Genomic DNA, 22,185 nt, shown 5'->3' with positions numbered 1-22,185 from the left:
GTAGGTAATATTAGGAGAAAAATTAGGTGGTGAGGGTAGGAATCGCAGGTTGGGAGTCATAGAAATCACATGGATGGATGACAGTAAGGTGCAGAAAGTGAAGCTAAATCTCTAATTGCAATGTTAACAGAGAGAGCCCTTGTGGCTAGGTCAACTGCAGAATTTACTTACTGGATATATGTAGATTCATGTGTCAAGGAGGACAACACAGTTAAAATATTGTCATTAATTGATATTCTTAGGATTTTAAACATCGATGACATGTTTTCTAATCTCTCTGTAAGCAGCACAGAAAAGAACAGGCCAAACTGGATTAGATCCTGGCTCAACCATTTATTATTTGCATCATCTTGGGAAAAGTTACTTAATCACTGTGAGTCTGTTTACACATCCATTCAACTGAGGATACCACCATCACATGGGATTATTATGAAGATTAGTAGTAATAAATATGAAGTATCTGACACAATGCTTGGCCGACAGACCAATGAATAGTATCTATTATTGTTATTTTATAGATTAACAATATATTCAGCCATTCATAAAAAATAACCTGCTTAATCCTCTTTACTATTTCATCCAGCTAACTATGCTAAGTGGTCATAGCTGTTATAACATGTACAACATTGCTGTATCTTCAGGAAGATGAATCTACAAAGTTTGACTCACTATTTCCTTCAATATTTAGAGAAGTACAAAGATCAGCTAACAAAGTGACTATTAACAGTCACATGCTCAAATACAACATTAACACTTAAAAGTCAATTCTTATGTTGAAAGCCAAAGATTCTGGCAAATTTTAGCATACAGACAAAAGTTAAGTTGGAGCAATTAGATTGACTTCAGTTATCTTTTTTTTTTTACCACTGTGAAGTGCTATACACAAGAATGAAAAAAACACTAAAGAAGTGACAACTTGTTTAAACTTCTCAAGAACCTGGTCCAAAAAAGAGTAATTTTTATAGTAAGTTGACTACAACCATTTATCTCAGTTTAAATGTTCACTTGTTTTCACTTATCCTTTCTTTAGTTATAAAACTTTGAACAGGTGCATATATTAAAATCTGCTCAGAAAACATAATGAAAAGAAGTCTCCAACTGGAGACCTATAGTGGTTTCACATTATAATAGTAAACTTAATCTCTTCTAGCTTTGAAGATTCACCATAAGCTGGCTCTATTCAGTCTAACCTTATTTCCACAACGCAGTCGCATTAATTCTTTTTTTAAATAAATTTATTTATTTATTTTTGGCTGAGTTGGGTCTTCGTTGCAGCATGCGGGCTTTCTCTAGTTGTGGCATGTAAGCAGAGGCTACTCTTTGTTGCGGCGCGCAGGCTTCTCACTGCGGTGGCTTCTCTTGTTGCAGAGCATGGGCTCTAGGAGCGTGGGCTTCAGTAGTTGTGGCACGTGAGCTCAGTAGTTGTGGCTCATGGGCTCTAGAGTGCAGGCTCAGCAGCTGTGGCGCACGGGTTTAGCTGCTCCGTGGCATTCGGGCTTTTCCCAGACCAGGGCTCAAACCCATGTCCCCTGTGTTGGCCGGTGAATTCTTAACCACTGAGCCACCAGGGAAGCCTAGTCGTATTAATTCTTTTTTTTTTTTTTTTTTTTTGTGATACGCGACCCTCTCACTGTTGTGGCCTCTCCCGCTGCGGAGCACAGGCTCCAGACGCGCAGGCTCAGCGGCCATGGCCCACGGGCCCAGCCGCTCCGCGGCATGTGGGATCCTCCCGGACCGGGGCACGAACCCGTGTCCCCTGCATCAGCAGGCGGACCCTCAACCACTGCGCCACCAGGGAAGCCCCGTATTAATTCTTAATCAAATCTGGCCTCCTCTAAACTCCCAACCCCATACACACTCTCACCTCTGTGTGCTTGTGTGGTCCCCAGCTGTACTCATTCTCCTCTCTACTATGCTTTCTAACTGGGACTTGGTTAAGCCCAGGACTCTGGCCTATTCTGAATCACCTAATTAGCATCTTATCACAAACTGTTCTAGTTTTTAATTTGCACAATCTAGCTCTCTATTTTAACAGAAGAAACTTCTACTTGTTAAGTAATTTTCTTTTCATGTTTGCATAAGATAAAAGATTGCTTTCACAAGCCACAGAAAAAAACCCTACCTACATTAAAGTTAAACCTCATGAACTATTATATTTTCTGCCATTCCTGATGAGGAGAATATCATTATTTATTTATTTATTTATTTTTTGCGGTATGCGGGCCTCTCACTGTTGTGGCCTCTCCCATTGTGGAACACAGGCTCCAGACGCGCAGGCTCAGCGGCCATGGCTCACGCGCCCAGCCTCTCCGCGGCATGTGGGATCTTCCGGGACCGGGGCACGAACCCGTGTCCCCTGCATCGGCAGGCGGACTCTCAACCACTGTGCCACCAGGGATGCCCGAGAATATCATTATTTTTAGTTAAGGTACATTCCTTATCACTAGATGTCAAAATTATAAATGGGAGATTGCTTTATTTTAGTCATAATTTCCTTTGGGAAAATCTTTGAACATAAGGAATAATTCTTAGGGTTCTCAAAAGAATAAGGGTTTCTAGAACATGCTTATTTGTAACGTGTTCTTTCATTCATGGCTATCAGATCAGAACAGATTATAAAAAATGCACACGAATAGGTAAAGATTATACATGATCCTGAATCCCTCAAATGTTATCAGAGCTGAAAATCAATATTTATAGGCATGACCTCCCAAATTTCAGGACAAATTAAATTAAACCACATCTAAGATTTATCATTTTTGTTAATGTTTTGTTTTTTCATTCAGATTTTACTTAGATTGACTGCCTCCAGGAGGTATTACCCAAAACACTTAGACTTTCACTGAAGAGTGTAATACCAGGAAAGGGTAATATCCAAACTTTTTCCTTTGAGGTTTAAATTAATTTAGTGAAGAAAATGAGTTTCTTTCTTAACAAATGAGGTTTATGTTACCCATTCAAATCTCATCACTGTGAATAAACATTATTGTACAAATAATTCAAGGTAAGAAACACACTTTTCCATTCATGTTTAGCCAGATATTTATCATTTAAAAAAAAAGGAAACTGACCTAGAGCCACATTAATAAAAAGTGTCTCTCTAATCAAAACACATTATTTTAAATAATTTAAATTACCTAGTATACTATCTAGTAAAACTATCTGAAAATTTCATGAGCTGAATCTCACAGATTCAAGGCAGTGCCAGTTTAAAAAGTATTCAGATACTAAGAAATCTGTTAACTGATATTAGGCAAGTATCCTTTTTTGCAATCTCGGTAATACCGCTTGGGAAAAAGAAGAGTAAAAAAAACTTCCCTCTATCCACAACGGTAAACACCACAAATCTACTATAGAAGTAAAAAGAAAATTTTCGTTTAATTTAAGTGACTTTGACACCTAGACAAACTACCTTTTCAGATCACAATAAAAAAGTGCAATATTTGCCATACAAATATTAATTGATCGTTTCAGATCATGATTAAAGCGGTTTAAGGAAAATAAATCCTCAATATTGGAACAGAAAAATTCATGTTAAAAAGAAGGTAATCTTCCAAAATATTATTATTAATCATAATCAAAGATTCACAGAAAATATTTACCATGAAAGAGTCAGTCATAAGCAATAATAAAGTGTTGTGTCAATACAGAGGAAGGAAGAAAGAAATATGTGAAGATCAAAATTTATCACTTACCTCATGATTCAGCTCTGCTATCTGATCTTTCAGTTCCCTAATGTACTGGTTAGAATCAGACTTGTTAAGCTGTCCTTGAAGCTTTCCTTCTTCTTTCTGTTTTGTGACAATACAACAGAGCAAAATCAAGAGACAATTTTCACAGCATACACTCGAACATTTGAAGATACAGGACAGCATAAGGGCATATCCTTTAATTGGCTAAATTCTGAACAAATCTATTCTCAAACTATTTCTGTACAATAATTAATAGTAAACTATATTGAATATTTCTAAATAGTGCTTATTAATTATATTAATACAATTTATAAAATGTACCTTTTGAGAGACTCTTAGAAATCAATAATCAAATGGGTCTACTAGTGAAAACAATTACCCTAGAATTCAGAAGCCATTTATCCAGTTATTTTGAGGGCAAATGCTTTTCTATCCGTTCCATAAGAGATTCAATGCTTAGCTGAGAAGGTTTTAAGCCTCCTACAGCTACACTACGAACCTGCTTTTGCTGGGGAACAGAGGAGGAAAAAAAACAGGTTCTCCAAACCACTCTTAAAAGGGGAGGACAGCTCTGAATCTCTTCTGTTTAATTAGTTCAGGAATGTGATTAAAAGGTGCTCCAATCCTAAGAACTAGTTCTAGAATCATGCTGGGATCATTTTCCAGGGAAGTAGACTAGGAAGGGGAGGAGCTGCCTTTTTCTTATACCACCTGAAAACAAATGTACTTTGAAGGTAAAGAACTTATTAAAGAGTGAAAACAGGATTGTTTTTGTTATCTCCAGATTATTTGTTTAGGAAGTTGATGCTTAAAATGTTAAGAAGCTCTGATGCAGAGACATCTACTGAAACTACTCATGCCAGAAAAGTACCAATTCACTTTCAATAGTCATCACTCAGTTTCCTTCCATGGAGACAACCACTGTTGACAGTTTTTTTAGTGTAGTCTTTCCATGGTATTTTCTACATATATAATCAAACACACATGTATACCCACATATTTTTACTCATACTACTGACACTATACAAGCTGTTCTACACTTGCTATTATCTCTCAAGAATACAACTTGAAGATCATTCGATATCAGTATACATAGAGCAGAAAGATAATACATTTTGATTTGAAAGAGCTCTGAAGTTCCTGTAAAAGTTATCTTAGTGGTATCTAAATATTTATCGGTTTTTTAAAAGTAGGTTTTAAAAGGTGCCTTAGGTTCTGTACAATTACCTTGTAATGGGTTGTAGTGAAGAGCATTTTCCAATGTGGAAAATGTTTCTTCCCACTCACAGTAAGAAGGGACCTTGGACATTATCCGGTTTGGACCTCTGACTGCAGCCAAATCCAGCCTCTACTTTTCTTCTACACACCTTCCCCTAACATCCTTGGCAGAAAGAAGAACTAGACAGAGCTGCTCCGGCAACAGAATGGGGAGCTCCTCTGCAGAGTCAGGGCACCATGCCAACAGGATTGCTCTTCTGTGTTAAACTATCTTTGCCACCTTGATTTCATTCTTATGTACCCTTAGCGTGTTCTGCAAATCCTTTCATCAAGTTATTCCTATACATACCTTTATTATTTTATTTTTTTCTTTTGGCAACCTGCCTTAAAAACCTTTTACTGGAATTTGGCCTGCTAAAGCAGTTTGATGTAACCAATGTTTGTATAGATGTAAAAGAAAAACTACTGTTTCTACAGGCTTTAAAACTTTTCTTATACAATTAAACACATGAATATCACATATAATCATCTAAGCAAAGAACTAACTTAACAATTACTATATTCCAAATATGCAGGGCTTCTTAAATATATACAAGAGATACCTTATGGTTTTCAGCCACATTCCCATATATATTTTTTTTTGTGCGGCGGGGTTCGCGGGCCTCTCACTGCTGTGGCCTCTCCCGTTGCGGAGCACAGCCTCCGGATGCGCAGGCTCAGCGGCCATGGCTCATGGGCCCAGCCGCTCCGCGGCATGTGGGATCTTCCCGGACCGGGGCACGAGCCCGTGTCCCCTGCATCGGCAGGCAGACCCTCAACCACTGTGCCACCAGGGAAGCCCCCCACTCCCATATTTAAGAAAAAAATTTTTTTGAAGATTTAGTTATAAGTATTAGTATGATGGCCAGATAAATGATAGCAGAACCAATAGAACAGCAGGGATACCAAGTCAGGATCCTAATCAAACCATCTCTGAAGCCTTCCTTACCTGTTTTTTCAGGTATATGAACCAATAAAGTCTCTTTATTATTTAAACCAGTTCGAATATGGATTTGTCCCTTGCAATAAAAAAAAAATAAAAGCTAACATATCTTGAGCACTTATTAGACCTTCACAATTGAGGTTCCCCACAGGAATTAAGCCCTAATGCCTAAAGCATCATTGTATGTAATGATTTAACTTACCTCCTATGCATCTAAAATCGTACTAGCTATGTACCATCCTTAGAAGAATCGAGAAAATAGTTACTCAGTTTTCTGTAGGACTTAATTCTCTTGTGGAGCTGTGAGGGAGAAAGACTGGGGCTTACAATGAGCTAGGAATTGTTCTAAGCCCTTTATATGTAATCATCACAACAATCCTGTGTAATAGGTATTATTTTTATTCATATTTCCTAGATAAGGAAACTTAAATGAAAGACTGAGTGAACTGTCTGCGTAAGAGTCACAGCAACAGTTGACACATTTTTCACCTTAAATTTACAGCACTATGAACATGAGAAATAATGAAACAGAAGAGAATATATGGAAATCTATGCAAAGGATCACACAAATTAGCTTTCTTGGATTTGTTACAAAAATCTTTATGTATTTATTTCAGCCTCTGCTGATTTAAACGGTAATTGCAATATCAAAAGAATTAAAGATAAAATGCTAGAGCAGGGACTTCCCTGATGGCGCAGTGGTTAAGAATCCGCCTGCCAATGCAGGGAACATAGGTTTGATCCCTGGTCTGGGAAGATCCCACATGCCACGAAGCAACTAAGCCAGGACGCCACAACTACTGCGCCTGCGCTCTAGGGCCCACGTGCCGCAACTACTGAGCCCGCGTGCTGCAATTACTGAAGCCTGCGCACCTAGAGCACATGCTCCGCAACAAGAGAAGCCCGCCCACCGCAAGGAAGAGTAGCCCCCGCTGCCCACAACTAGAGAAAGCCTGCGCGCAGCAACAAAGACCCAATGCAGCCAAAAATAAAAACAAAAAACTATAGCAACTTGCATTTATGGCCCTAAGCTAATGACCCATATTATCAATTTACAGTTGTCCAATACCACTTACATGTACTTATACCAGCATCTTACTTTTAATCACTCCACTTTTTAAATGAAATATTTCAAAGGCACAGAATAAGAACAAAAGAGTATTATAATAAAGACTAATGAACCCACCACCCACATTCAGCCTGTTTCATAACCATCTCATTCTAAGATTTTCCTTGGCTCTAGACTTCCTCCGCCTTAGTCCTGTATATCTCAAAGATGGCAAAGATGATGTTAAGCAGGAGGGATTAAGTAGTGAGTGCATGAGAGAAGGAATAATGTAGGAAAAAAATTTTTGGAGGAAGAATAGTCATTGATGTAAATAAATGAAGCCGTTATTCTTATAGAAAGTACTTTCTAAATCCCATGTGTGACATGAGAAATGGCAGCAGAAATTTAGTAAGTAAATATACTTCCAAAGCAGGGTAATTTGATAAGAATTACTCATTTTAACATGTGTTCAGCTGTCCTTTTTGATGGCTTTAAATTTTAGTCTAATTTTACTATCATGTCATATTAATTCCCTTGAAATGGTTGATTAAATGGAAAGTGCAATCCACTACTAGGGAGAAATCCTTCTGAATGAAATAAGCTAAATGTTTATGGTTTGGAATCAGACTTGGAGAAAGATGATTTTAAATCAGGTCCCCAGTAAAGGCAAAGGTCTTGAGGATTTTGAACACTGCATAGCAATATCATCATGTGGGATAACATAAAATTTTCAGGGCAAATAAAATGACAAAGCCCAAGGTAAGCTCTAATATTGTAGGAAAGAAGCTCAAAAACGCAGAAATGCTTTAGGTCTGAATGGCTGTAGAATGACCAGTAACAATAATATCATTTCTTCCCTACAGGAAAACTTGCATGAAAAAAATGCTTGACAAGATAGAAATCATTAAATCTGTTTTACAGAAAGCGATCAAGGGACTTCCCTGGTGGTGCAGTGGTTAAGAATCCGGCTGCCAATGCAGGGCACACAGGTTCCTTCCCTGATCCGGGAAGATCGCACATGTGGCGGAGCAACTAAGCCTGTGAGCCACAACTACTGAGCCTGCGCTCTAGAGCCCGTGAGGCACAACTACTGAGCCCGCGTGCCACAACTAATGAAGCCCACGCACCTAGAGCCTGTGTTGCGCAACAAGAGAAGCCTCCGCGAGGAGCCCACACACCACAACGAAGAGTAGCCCCCGCTCGTCACAACTAGAGATAGCCCATGCGCAGCAACGAAGACCCAACGCAGCCAAAAATAAATACATAAAATAAATTAAAAAAAAATTTTTTTTAAAGCGATCAAGTGACTCCAAAGATTTGTTTCTTCCAAAGGTGGGTCTTTGTAGGGTTTGGCTAAAAAGTTTGTTACAGCACTTTGATTTCTTTGGAGGAAAGGTAGTGTTTAGTGAAAAACGGCAGTTAAGAAATTTTACAATAAAAAATGGAATGCTTTTAGCTTAAAAAAAAAGACTCCTGAAAGATATTTGTGAAAATCAAAGAAGCCCTCTTAGATTTTATGACTAAAAAAATGGTGTTCTTCGAATTTCTATTAACTGCAGAAAAAAAGCATAATTTCAAAGAGAAACACTTTATATGTTTGATCAAATCTAATTGCATGTAGTTGTTCTTTTTAGATTTAAATACAAAGGTTACTATTGGGTTTTTTTTTTTTTTGCAAAATTTTTACAAACAAAAAGATTCTGATGCCCATCAAACCACTGTTTCTGTGGACAGACAGACAGATACCCCAATAAACAACCTATAAGGCACACTGGCTAAACTGAAGAAAGAGGAAGGGTAATTAAGCAACTCCAGGCTCTAGCAGTGACCCCAGGAGAAGACAATCACCATCCTGGCACACTTGTCACACATTAGTAGCACACCAGTGTGACAGACACAACAGCTGGAAAGCTCTGCTTGGGGCATTTTGATTCAATAGTCTGCTTTAAGGGAATATAGCTGATATTTCAAAAATAGAAGTAAAAACTGAGAGATGCCCTAAATGCTATTTAATACATTGAAATGTATAAAAATGACCTTTTATCTAAAAGTCTGTGATTTTTACGTTCTACAAATAGGGTCTCATTTAAATATGTTAATATAAAGCCTTTTAAGGATCCTTTTTAAATGTAAAAACTGAATAACTGTATATTTCTAACACCCCAAAATACAATTAACTATTATATTCTAATAAGTGGATATCAATTTGATTTCACTTCTGAGGCAGTTCATTCAATTTTCTAATGTTTAAGATTTTTTTGCAAGTATTTTTATAGCTTTCTGTTTTCAAGCAATGTCCACATGGTTCTTTCTGATAAGCAGGTGGGAAAATGTCAGCTACGCTAATAAATTTACCAGGAACCTGCATTTTCTTGAGGTTTTCTTTTGGTCCAACTGATAACAAAAACAGATTGCCAGTTAACTGGTTTCCTAAGCAAAACTAATAAGGTAAGTAACAAACTTAAAGAGATCCAACATATAAACAATTTTGGCAATTGTCAGTAATTTCAGTGAACAGACCTTAAATATATATCTTTTTTCACACAGCAAAAGAAACTATATCAAGAGAGCATAAAGTAACTTTATGAAAGTTTTAAATGCATATTTCACTCTTAGATCTATCTTTGAATGATTATTTTAGGAATTACCATTATGAAGTCTAAAATAATCTAATTCATATTAAGGCCTTAAGCCACTGAGCTTTATATATGAGCCTCTTGGTCAAAAGGTCATTAATAACTCTGGTTAATAATACGCAAGCTTAAGTGACTGGGGTAAAGTATGACAACTTTAACTTACTCTGACATGCATCAAAAATATAAGTGAGCTAGAATGGTGGATGGGTAAGTATCTGATAAAGCAACATTTAAAACATATATCAAAATATTAGTTTTAGAATGGAGGTGGTGAGTTTATGATGTTCACTATACAATTCTTTCAACTTCTGTATGTTTGAAATTTTTCATAATAAAATATGGGGAGGAAGTCATCGATAAAAAGCAATTAATTTCCTCTCCCTCCCCAGCCTGCTAAAAAGTAAGCACTTGGTCCACACTGTTCTTCATTTACATATGTGAAAAGACACATATCTACCAAAGGTTACTTAATGTTTCTTCATTTAAAAATCCATGTTTTGCTCTAGAATGGATACTACTTTCTTCACATTTTACTGAAAACTTAAGAAACTAAAAAGCAATATGATTAAATCATACAATTAGTACTTCATTAAAACAATATAATTTTGGAGCAGGCTAAATTATAGTTCATCTCTATAATATTTTGTAGTAGATTTTATGGGTGTTACCTCAAGATCCATTCTCTCTCCCTCATTATGTAGTGGTGACAGAATTGGAATTATCCTGATCCTTAATTCCACAGGTATGCCCTGATTGGTGGGGTTTAACTCAAACAAGATGATCACATCTATTTTGCACAGTGATTGGTTCAGGGGTTTCTCAAAGTGTGACACTCAAAAGTTTTGCTGGAAAGTATGGGGTACAGTTTCTTATTCTGGATATTACGATATGTGGGTATAAAGCTCACCGGTAAGCCATTTTAGCACAATAAGGAAAACCTCCTGAAGATAAAAATGACAAGGAGGGCTGAGCCTTAAGAATCATGGTTAAATACAACAAAATGGAGCTCAAACCAAACTTTTCCTGAAGCACACCCTACTTCTGGACTTTTCAGGCATGTAAGCCAATAAATCCCCTTTATTATTTAAGCCATATTATTTATGCCATTAACAAATCCAGAATTGGGTTGCCTGCAATAAAAACATCCTAATAAATATTTTAAAAAATATGGCTAAGTAAATAAACACCATGATATAAACAACATAATCTATGAAATGCTTAAAACAATGATTCCAAATGATGATTATGGAAAAAAAAATCACTTTGGGAGTTTTGTAAACATATAGATTAAGAGAACCAATTTCTGACCTACTGAATTCTAAATGTCTGGGAATGGAGCTTGAAAATCAGTATACTTTGAAAGCTAAACAAGTGGTGATTCTGACATAACCAGCGTGACATAAACTACACTTGAAACGCACTGGTTTGAACCATCTTTGAAAATTAACTATTTTTTTAAAACACAAATTCAAAATTCTATTTATATGCCAATTATAAAATGCTTAATTTTTACCCTATTTCTTAAAAATCTCGAATATTTTATGAGTTGACACTCATTACAGAATTTACTTAGTATAAATTTACATATAATAAAAGAGATGTTTTTACAACTACCACAATGGTGAATGTGGTAAATGACCAAGACCGATAAACTTATCGACAAATAGTCGCTACATTTCCAGAGAGAATATATTTAAAAACAAAAATAGAGGAAAACTGTCAAGGGTTCTTTAATTTCTTTCAATTCTGCTATCAGTTTCACTTCACATTATTTCTGTGATAGTTTCAGCTGGTCAGTTCCCTGTCTGCAGAGGTTGGTTCAATTTTGAACTCAAATCCCTGTCTTGGTTAACGTAGCTCTCAAACAGAAAATATGGTTTAAAGTTTGGTAATGCATGATGAGGAACTAAATAAAATGTTTAGGATCTGAGAAAATTCCACATGTATGACCCCTATGACTGAAAACTAACTGTTCTAAAGAATGAAGAAAAACCAAAGATTTGGGGACCAACAAAATAATTCTTTTAAAACTTAAAGTACCAATATTATGAGGAGATATGGCAATAAATAAGGGAAATATGGAGTCCAATTCTCTAAACTTTTTTAAATCAGGTAACAGACTGTTATAGCCCCAAAGCTATGTGCTTTAATATAACACATATAAATGTGTATAGAGGAATATTTTACTTAGAGCAGTGATTCTGGTGTTCAACTACCTAGACGGTTGATTAACGACCTTCGGCATATACTTTCACCTGTTTTTGTCCCTGCAACCTTTGGGAGCTCTAATCACAGAAAGGATGAGGTAGAGATGGACTGTGCTCAGGATATGTAAAATATTCTGTTACCTGAATATTTTCAATCTGTTGATTGAAAAATCATAAATGCTGTGCTCAGCAGGAAATAAGTGAATTATGTATTTGTGTAAGTCACAGCAGAAAGTGGACATTTTAATTAGAAATACCTTCACCTACGTCTACTGTACTCCAACATACTATTTAAAAAGGTTGAACAATTAAGTATGGTAATGCATATCAAGCTAAAAGATTGAAGAGAAAACATGAAATGTTTACCGTATAGCTCTAAGCAGCATGTTTTTACGTGTTATGTTGCAGCAAAACTGAGATAAATATGTTGTTAAGTTGCTTTGAACAAGTGTTTGAGAGAAAAGTGTGGTTTAGCAGTGGACAACATTAAAAAATATTGTGGCAGTGAGAAAAGAGGAGGCAGGGGCCCTGGTTTGTTTAAATTCATGAATTAGCCTCATTTTAAAAGAGAAGTTGTAATAGGCATGCCTAAGAGTCCATTCTTGTTTATTTGTTTCTTTATCTATGTTTTTAAGGCTGGTTATAACTTACCCCTATCCTGCCACAGGAAGGACACTTCCTTAGACAGGAAGATAGCAGATTTTAAAAAGCTGTGTTTCAAGCCATAGGCTTTTTAATGCTCTACACAACCAGATAATTTGCTCAGAGGGTTTTTGTTTTGTTTTTGTTTTTTTTTAAAAGAATTTAACCAGTTAACACCCATTTAATATACTAGATGTGTAGATGAAGGTAGCAGAAAGCACCCTATATCAAATATAAAAGCATCTAGTCTATCATTAATATCTTGCAAAATTTTTCTCTAGCTTTTTAATTTTTAAAATTTTCAAATCTACAGAAGAGCTGAAATAATAGTACAATACCCATATACCCCTTAGTTATAGTCACCAATTACTGTTTTGCCACATTTGCTTTTGTTTTTCCTATTTGTGTATTTTCTGAAACATCTGAATGTAAATTGCAGATATGACATTTCACTACTATATATTTCAGCATGCATCTCCTAAAAGAAACCAAATGTCCTTACAACACCTAAATTAATAGTAATTTCACAGCATCATTAAACATGTACTTCCTATTCAGACTTTCCTGAAAGGGCCCAAAATGTTTTATTATTATCCACAATTGAACCAAGGTTCATGGTTACATTTGGTTATTATATCTCTTTAGCCTTTTTTAATCTAAAGTAGTACTTTTGCCTTTTTCCCCCATGATATTGTTGATATTTTAAGAGTCAAAGCTGAAATAGAAAAATTTCCCATTCGAATGAAAACAAGTACTGTTTTTATTCCTTTTTTCAAATCAAACAGGTAACAGAGTAAAACTAATATAATGTATATTTAATGGTTGGTTGGGTCAAGGGAGTAAATATAGAAGACATGGGCACAGAAATTTAAATATCTGAAGCCAAAGACTCAGAATATTTATAGGAATACAGCATTTTATATATTTCCCTTGTAAATATTTACTCTATTATTTATATGTATTTGGTAAAAGATAAACATTATAAATATTAGCAGTTATGATTTCTTGCCTCTTATTAATAGATTAACGTGTTTAACATTTCACTCCTAAGAGGTCCAAAGAACTCACTATTTTTTTTTACAGGCTCCGGACGCGCAGGCTCAGCAGCCACGGCTCACGGGCCCAGCCGCTCCGCGGCATGTGGGATCTTCCCGGACCGGGGCACGAACCCGTGTCCCCTGCATCGGCAGGCGGACTCTCAACCACTGCACCACCAGGGAAGCCCAGAACTCTCTATATTTAACATCACTTTAAACACACAAAACTCTTTGTAAAAATATTCTATAAAGTAGGTAGATGACTTTAAATTCTGGGAAAAGCATAGTGTTCATCACAAAGAAATCTCTAAGAAAGAGAAGACTTGTCATAAAAGAAAGCATAAAACCACCACTCAGTAAGCTTTATCTTGCTCACTGAGATAGTGCTCACAGCTGGAAAACTGTGTAACTGAAGAAAATGTGATTCACCTTCTGGAGAGGTGGAACTGTCATATTTTAATACCCTTATATTCCATGTCATGGGGGTTATCATCTCAGTGAAAGATTTATCTCTATTTTTGTTTCTTGGTTTTGTTTTTTGTTTCTAATACCACAAACTTAAATTCCAAATAGGTATTCTTATGCACTGTAAAGCAGCTTCTGTCTCACTTGTTCCTTATGAAGAAAGGATATATGGTAATGTATCCCATTTACTAAGGATAAACACTGCTATGCCAGGCTGAGTAAACACCTGACAAACCCTTTTGGGGAGCACTGTCTTGGGAAACCAAGACTTTCGAAGAATTAGTTACAAAAAGCCTTTCTAGATCTATGCAAACATCATTTCTTCGCTTTGTCATTCTACTGCCCATCACTTTTATTTCTCTAGATTGTCTTCTCCCAGCTTGATGATGATTACGATCTAGGCCTGTTATTTCCATCCTCTGGATTCTTATTACCACTTCCTTCTCTTAGCCAGATTTTCTCCAGACTGACAGACTAATAATAAGCCCTCTTTTTTGGCCTGGTGCTTTACCTGATTATTGTCCTCACAGGTGGTTTGATCTAAGCACAGCCTGGCCTCAACAACACTAAAAGATTAGACAGACTAGTGGCTTACCTGTCAAAGATCACATGGCTAGCCAGGGACAGAAACCAGATTTCATTCCTAGTGCCTTAATTGTAAGACAAATCACAGCAGGATATGTGCTAGAATTATTTTCCCAAAATTGGTGTTGCTTATGTTACTCATTTATCTTTTTCTGGACCCCTCTGTACAGAGTGTTAGTAAGCCAAAGCTGGGGAGTTCAGTCCTTAGCTGTCAAAATTTCTCATCTACCTTCCTTAGCATCAGATGACCATATACATGGCTCTTATATATTCACCTCATGGATAAAACATGCTTTTCTGTGCCCTGTTTAAAGAATCCATGCAGAGCTGATTTTGCCAAAAAGCATCTTTATCAACTTATTAGACTGTTAGAGTATTAAAACTTGATAGGGGGACTTCCCTGGAGGTCCAGTGGTTAAGAATTCGCCTTCCACTACAGGGGGTATGGGTTGGGGAACTAAGATCCTGCATGCTGTGCAGCTCAGCGGAAAAACAAAACAAAACAAACAAACAAAAAGATAAATCAAAGACAGCCCACGTAAAGATAATATCAATAATACTTTATAAATTTCAAATTAGTAACTCATATAAAATTAATTTCCTTTCTCAACTATTTCAATGAGGTGGTCTGGCCTGGCTGTGATTAATACAGTAGAAAAAAATAGGAAAAATATTTTAATTGAAAAAAAACATAAAGAGAGTAACAATCATTTCTATTCATACTCCTCAGAATTGATCAATGTTAACATCTTGGAATACATGCAGCCAGATTTTTTTTTAGTAAAAATAACTGTTTCTGTAAAATTATATATGTTTGCCTTAAGCAACTTGGACAGTGGTAAAAATACAAAAATGAAAATTAAACATTAAATATTAGCTAAAATTAATAGGAAAAGAAAGTACAGTGAATGCCAAGTGTTTCTTCAATATGAGAGGTAATTTCCTTTTTTTTAAAAAAAACCTCTAAATTTAAGGGATAACAAAAAAACATTAAGATGTTAGAAGTCTGCATTTTTATTACATGCTTTAAATGTATGTGGTATTGATTGACTATCTTGCTGGGATATGAGTGCATTTATACCTGCCTTCATATCCCCTCTCCCTCCACTTCCAGATTTTTGTTAGCTGTTATTTTTACACTGTCAAAGTTTATTTAAAAAAAACTCTCTCACTTGTAATCATTATTCCCATATTTGTTTAGTATTAGTTCTGTATTTAAACAGATTCAACATTTACCACCCATCTTTTCAAATAGTGCCCACATTTCATAGTTCTTTATTTTGACTTGTTTTAAGCTGGATTTCACTATCCAGTAATTTTTTCAAGATTATGAGAATAGTATCCTAGCAATCTTTTCACACTGGAAAATAACAATCTATTTCTTCAAAATATCTGGATGACACATTGTTTAGCTATAACATTTTTGGGTCAGCCAAACTCAGAATGTTGTAGACTAGTACTAAGATAACTTTCTGTGGTGATGGAAATGTTCTCCATCTGCACTGTCTAATATGTTAGCTAGGAGCTACTGTGCAAAATGAGGCTATGACCACATTGGCTGGCTAGTGGCTATCATATTGGAGAGTGCAGCATAGCCATTGCTCTGCTGATTTCTGGCATTGAATATGCTGTGAGAAATCTGGAGGACAAGTCTTAATCTTCCCATACAACTTTGTAGGTAATCTGCTCTAAGTGTTTAAGGAGCATTCTGTGTCAAATTTTCCTAGAACACAAGGTTTTCTTTTAATTTGCATCTTCATTAATTTCAAGGACCTCTTCTTGCTTATTTTTGAATATATCTTCCTTCTATTTGTTGTGGGATACCAATTATTCTTAGTGTTAGATTATCTGTCTGTCATCCATAAGCATTAGCTAATATACTTGTTTTTCATTCTTAACCTCTATATTCATTGTGATTATTATCTCAAGCTTTTCTTCTATGCCAATATTCCAATTTTCAGCATTGTCCATTGAATAGGCTATTCTTTTGTGGTTTCTGCAATGGTGTATTGGGCTTCAATTTATTCCCTTAGTGGTACAATCCCCTCCTTCTTACCTCAGTGCACTTTTTAATTATCTTATCTTTTGATTTCTTAATTTTACTAAATTCATGTTTAGTTGTTTTATAGTATGAAGTAATTGTAATTCCTCTTACACTTGAATTACCTTTCTTCTTGGTTGGGATGTTTCTGAATAGTATTTCTTTCTCTTTTCTCTGCTATAATAATAGAAACCAAGTTGTTGTGCCATTTCTTCTCATCATGCTCATGGCTAGGTGACTGTCTAGATATTCTAAATGCTCTAATGATATGAGTTACTTATTAACTCTCTTTCCATCATATTTAAAATCTATTTTCTGTGCCCTCCAAGCTCAAGTTTGTTCCCATATTTCTATGGCCTGAGGGACAGCATGAGGAAAAGAAGAACCTGGCTAAACAGAGGCACTCTTTATTCTTCTGAGATTCTGTTAGATATTTTGTATTACCTAACTGGGGGCATACATGCCAAAACCTGGGTTTTAGGATTCAGATCATTTCCCAAATAGAGTGTGTTGTCCCAGGGCCTTCACTTTAATTAAGATTCAGATGTTCACTTTCTAATCTCCTTCACTGGGTTGTTCCTTCTAGAAGTTTCTACAACTTCTCAGTCAGACATACTCATTTTCCTTCTCTCCACATTTGGGATATGACTGAATCTTCCGGGGGTTTTGCTGACTTACCTATATATACAGCGTGGTGACATAGGAGAGAGGGAGATAATTGAGGTTAGAAGCCAAGCCCTGCTAGGCCTCTCTGCTCTTAAATAGTTTATTTCTTTCCTTAACTGTCACTTTTAAAGTTTATTGCATTAGGGTAAGATCCTTTTCCTCTCAGGCTGCTTTTAGTGGGAAAGTATTTGCCTTTAAAAAAAAAATTTACTATTTTGTTAGACGGTTGAGGTAGGAAATTATGGGATCAGTTTCAGTCCACCTCTGGGGCAGCATTTAAACAAATGAATCTTTACACCTGATATTTATGTAATATTGTACATCAACTATACTTCAATTAAAAAAAGGTACTTTGAACCTGCCTGTTCTTATGGCATAATAATATTAAATCCTCATGTACATGGCTGCCGCCTAAGATTCATTCAACAATTATTTTTTGATAACCTGTTACATGCCAGGCACAAGGCATACAGCAGTATGTAAGACAAACCAGGTTCTAATATATTACATGTGGGTGTGAGTTGATTTTTAAAGTGAAGGTAATTTCAGACACTAATAAGAACTACAAATAATATGAAACACAATGATGAAATAGAGAGTTACGGCATTAGGGTCCTACTTTATAAAGGTGGTCAGGGAAAATCTCTATGAGTTGGTGACTTTTTTTTTTTTTTTTGCGGTACGCGGGCCTCTCACTGTTGTGGCCTCTCCCGTTGCGGAGCACAGGCTCCGGACGCGCAAGGCTCAGCAGCCGTGGCTCACGGGCCCAACCGCTCCGCGGCACATGGGATCCTCCCAGACCGGAGCACGAACCCGTATCCCCTGCATCGGCAGGCGGACTCTCAACCACTGCGCCACCAGGGAAGCCCGAGTTGGTGACTTTTAAGTTGAGATATAAATGATGAAAAGGAACGAGCCATGGGAAGATCAAGGAGCCTAGCATTCCAAATGCAGGGAAGAGCAAGAGCAAGAGCAAAAGCCTGTAGGAATGAATGAGCTTTGGTTCTAGAAACAAAAATAAAGTTGGTGTTGCTAGAGCATGACATGAAGGGGAGTGTGGTTTACGATGCAGTCAGAGAAGTAGGCAGGAGCCAGACAACTCAAAGACTTTAAGGCCAGAGAAGGAGGGTGGCATTTTTGCTAGGTTGACCAAGTTTTCTACATTGCTGTTTTCCAATGATTCTTATTTCCATTCTAGCAATGGTTACCTCAAGTTATTTTAATGTACGTACATTAAAAAATTATAATGGTAATCATATAAATTCATATGGTATAAAAACTGAAGTTTCCCTTTCTCTTTTGCATCAAGCCCTTTATGCTCCCCAGAGGGAGCTTTGATAGGTATCACAGCAGACATTCCGATCTACTTAAACAAATACATACACACATATACTTTTTAACATACACAAATGGAATTATCACTACATTCTATAATTTTTCTCATTATTATGTCTTGCAGATCTTTCTTTATTCTTTCTTAAAGATACAGACTTTTCCAAATATGGATCTACTATGGTTTAACCATTCTCCTAATAATGAGTAGTTATCCTTGTTTTTAAATAATAATGTTAGATTTATGCACCCATCTTAAGAAATTACATAAAGAACACACACCAAAGCTAAAACAGACAAAAGGAAATAATAAAAGAACAGGAATAAAATGGGAAAAAAAGTTGCTTATTGTTAAAATTTGCAATTGTTTACTAGTACTGTGCTGGCCAGTGGTATTAGAAATATTGGCTACTGCAAGTACCATTGCTTTCTCCTTTCTTGAACACCCTACAGATGTCTAACATACCACCCAATTCTGAACTGAAACTTATTGTTAGTTATTAAACTTTTATATAGTAACTTTAGAATAGGAAATCAGTACTTAATATACTTTAACATTTTAAGCCTGACAAAGTAAAACTTAAAACATGGTTTACAAATAGACATCACACCCTTAAAGGAAATAACAGAAACAATTAGTAATCTCTCTGTGCGCTCTTCATAGAGATTTCAAAATAAATCTAAGGTTATACATAGGATGTGGGTTTTTCGCTGGGAGTAGTATTACAGAAGGTTTGTGGTATTAGAAGGGTCATGACACAATGCAGGTTGCTTAGTCTCAAATGCAAGTGTAAAGCTTACATTAAAAAAATATTTTAAATTACACCCACAGATGAGAAAATGTAACGAAAAGAGAGATTATGCTACAGAAAGATATATACAAGCTCTCTCTCTCCTTTGTAAAAGTTTAACTATTTTAGAGACCATTAAAAGGCATTATCTTGACTATTTTAAAGGTTAAATAATGCTTTTTTTTCAAGGCTATATTATGAAACTATGTTCAACGGTCACAGAGGCAACCATATTAACTTGCAGCAGCAGGAGCACAATTTCTAAGTTCTAATTTGATATTTTCAATTAAAGCAAGCTACATTAAGCAAATTATAACTGCATGTGAGATGACGATAGTAGCAGAAAACACAATGATTTGAGTAAGTCTGTGACAGTCGATAAGCAATCACTGAGATTAATCAACATAACCTTACTGAAACATCAATAGCAATCACTAAGCTTTAGTAAGTTTTTACTGATTTGTACTTTGCCTTAAGAAAAATTAATCAGAATAGTAAATGTGGTAAATGGTAGCCTCTCCATGACTTCAAGGTGACTCATTTGAAACACCTAAAACCAAATCATACTCATATCATGTACTATTGGTAAGTTTCTAAAACAGTTTCCTGTAATTTCAAGTCACAGACAAAAAGGTTTGACTATTCTTTATGTTTTAGTAACTAGAAAAAAAGTACATATAAATACTTTAAAGAAATAATAAGGTAAGTTGAAAAGTATGGAAGGGAGGAAATAAATCAAAATTTTTTCTCACTACTAAGACTGATTTAATTCCATTTCAGAAGAGAAATACATCCCACACATCGTTCAAGTGATGTTTCTTACAGGATCAGCTAAATACACACATGAAAAATCAGCATTTGTACAAGGTCCAAAAGCTAGAAAATATTTCTTATAAATCAGTTTAATTAAAAACAGATCAGGGGCTTCCCTGGTGGCGCAGTGGTTGAAAGTCTGCCTGCCGATGCAGCGGACACGGGTTCGTGCCCCGGTACGGGAAGATCCCACATGCCGCGGAGCGGCTGGGCCCATGAGCCATGGCTGCTGAGCCTGCGCGTCCGGAGCCTATGCTCCACAACGGGAGAGGCCACAACAGTGAGAGGCCCACTTCAAATTAAAAAAAAAAAAAACAGATCAAATTTTGTGACCAATACTTAAAATTCTATCTAATTCCAGGGGTTCCTAAAAACCATGGAATTATATAAACTATTTTTAATTTAAAAAAAATTTTGTTGTTTTTTTTTTTGGCCACACCACACAGTTTGTGGGATCTTAGTTCCTCGACCAGGGATTGAACCCAGGCCCCTGGCAGTGAAAGTGTGGAGTCCTAGCCACTGAGCCGCCAGGAAATTCCCATAAACTATTTTTTATAACAGATGTTTTCTCAAACAGTTTTAGATTTACAGAAAAATTGAGAGGATAAGAGTACTATATACTCCCTTGCACTGTTTCCCCTGTTAATAATATCTTCCATGTTGTTACAATTAATGAACTAATATCGATACACTGTTACTAACTAAATTCCAAAGTTTATTCAGATTTTCTTAGGGTTTTTTTTTTTTTTTTAAACCCAATGTTCTTTTTCTGTTCTAGGATCCCATGCAGGATACCACATTACATTTAGTTGTCATGTCTCCTTAGGTTCCTCTTGGCTGGGACAGTTTCTCAGACTTTCTATGTTTTTGATGACCCTGACAGCTTACAGGAGTACTGGTCAGGTGTTTTGCCAGATGCCCTACTATTGAAATTTGTCTGATATTCTTCTCATAGTAAGAATGTGATTATGGGCTACTGGAAGACCACAGAGGTAAAGTGCCATTTTGTCACATCCTATCAAGAGTATATTACTAGCAGTGTGATTTACAACTATTGATGCTGATTTGATCATCTGGGTGAGGCAGTGTTTGTCAGGTTTCTCCAAAAAAGTTACTTTTTTCCCTTACCCTTTCCATACTGGACCCCTTGGAAGGAAGTCACTGTGCACAGGCTACACTTAAAAGAATAGAAATTTATGCTTCCCTTCTGAAGGCAGAGTATCTACAAAAGTTATTTGGAATTCTTCTGCATAGAGATTTATCTCTTCCTCTTCATTTATTAATTTATTCAATCATTATTGATATCAGTATGGATCCACAGATATTTATTTTATACCTTAAATTATAATCCACTACTATGTTAATTATTTTTTCCTATTTTAAATATTGTTCCACCTTTGGCCACTGGGAGCTTTTTCAGTTGGCTCCTCTCTGTCCCTTTAACATATTCCTGCTAATGCAGGGTTTCGTTTTGTTTTGTTTTGGAACACTTCCTTACTTTCTGACACTGCAAGATACTCCAGGCTCATCTTGTGTATTTCCTATTCTAGTCCTGGAATCAGCTATTTCTCTCAGGAACCTTGGTTTCTGTTATTGGAGAATGGTATTAGAAACCAAGATCTGTGTGCTAGGTGTACATAAATTAATTTTTATTTTAAAAAGTTTTTGGCCACACCACATGGATTGAGGGATCTTAGTTCCCCTACCAGGGACTGAACCCGGGCCATAGCAGTGAAAGTGCCAAGTCCTCACCACTGGACCGCCAGGGAATTCTCTAAACTAATTTTAATAACACCAAGATGATCACTGGTAGCATGGTACTTTAAGGGTCTAACCTATCTTCACTAATTCTTTAGATACTATTATGAACTGGTCTTGAGTAAGTGAATGATATCCTTCATTCTTAGATATAGCAAATTTAAAAACCTCTAGATACTTAATCTCTTTATATTTAACTGCATACTAAAGTTGGAGATCAGAGAATCATCTCTGAGCACTTCAGTAAAAAAAAAAAAAAAAAAAAAATTTTT

At 36.1% G+C, this 22,185-nt stretch overlaps 1 protein-coding gene across 8 annotated transcripts in view; it reads right to left on the bottom strand.

The window, feature by feature from the left end:
- The window catches only part of EVI5 (ecotropic viral integration site 5), a 207,889-nt gene that overhangs the window by 27,726 nt on the left and 157,978 nt on the right, over window positions 1-22,185 (bottom strand). For all 8 annotated transcript variants that reach the window (XM_082834512.1, XM_082834513.1, XM_082834515.1 and 5 more), the window contains one exon: window positions 3,696-3,791. In XM_082834512.1, coding sequence (XP_082690638.1) covers window positions 3,696-3,791 — 96 coding nt within the window. The remainder of the gene's footprint in view (window positions 1-3,695; window positions 3,792-22,185) is intronic.

Source organism: Leucopleurus acutus (assembly GCF_964270905.1).
Source record: "Leucopleurus acutus genome assembly, chromosome: 2".
Classification (NCBI taxonomy): domain Eukaryota; kingdom Metazoa; phylum Chordata; class Mammalia; order Artiodactyla; family Delphinidae; genus Leucopleurus; species Leucopleurus acutus.
This window is presented reverse-complemented; position numbering and strand designations above follow the sequence as displayed.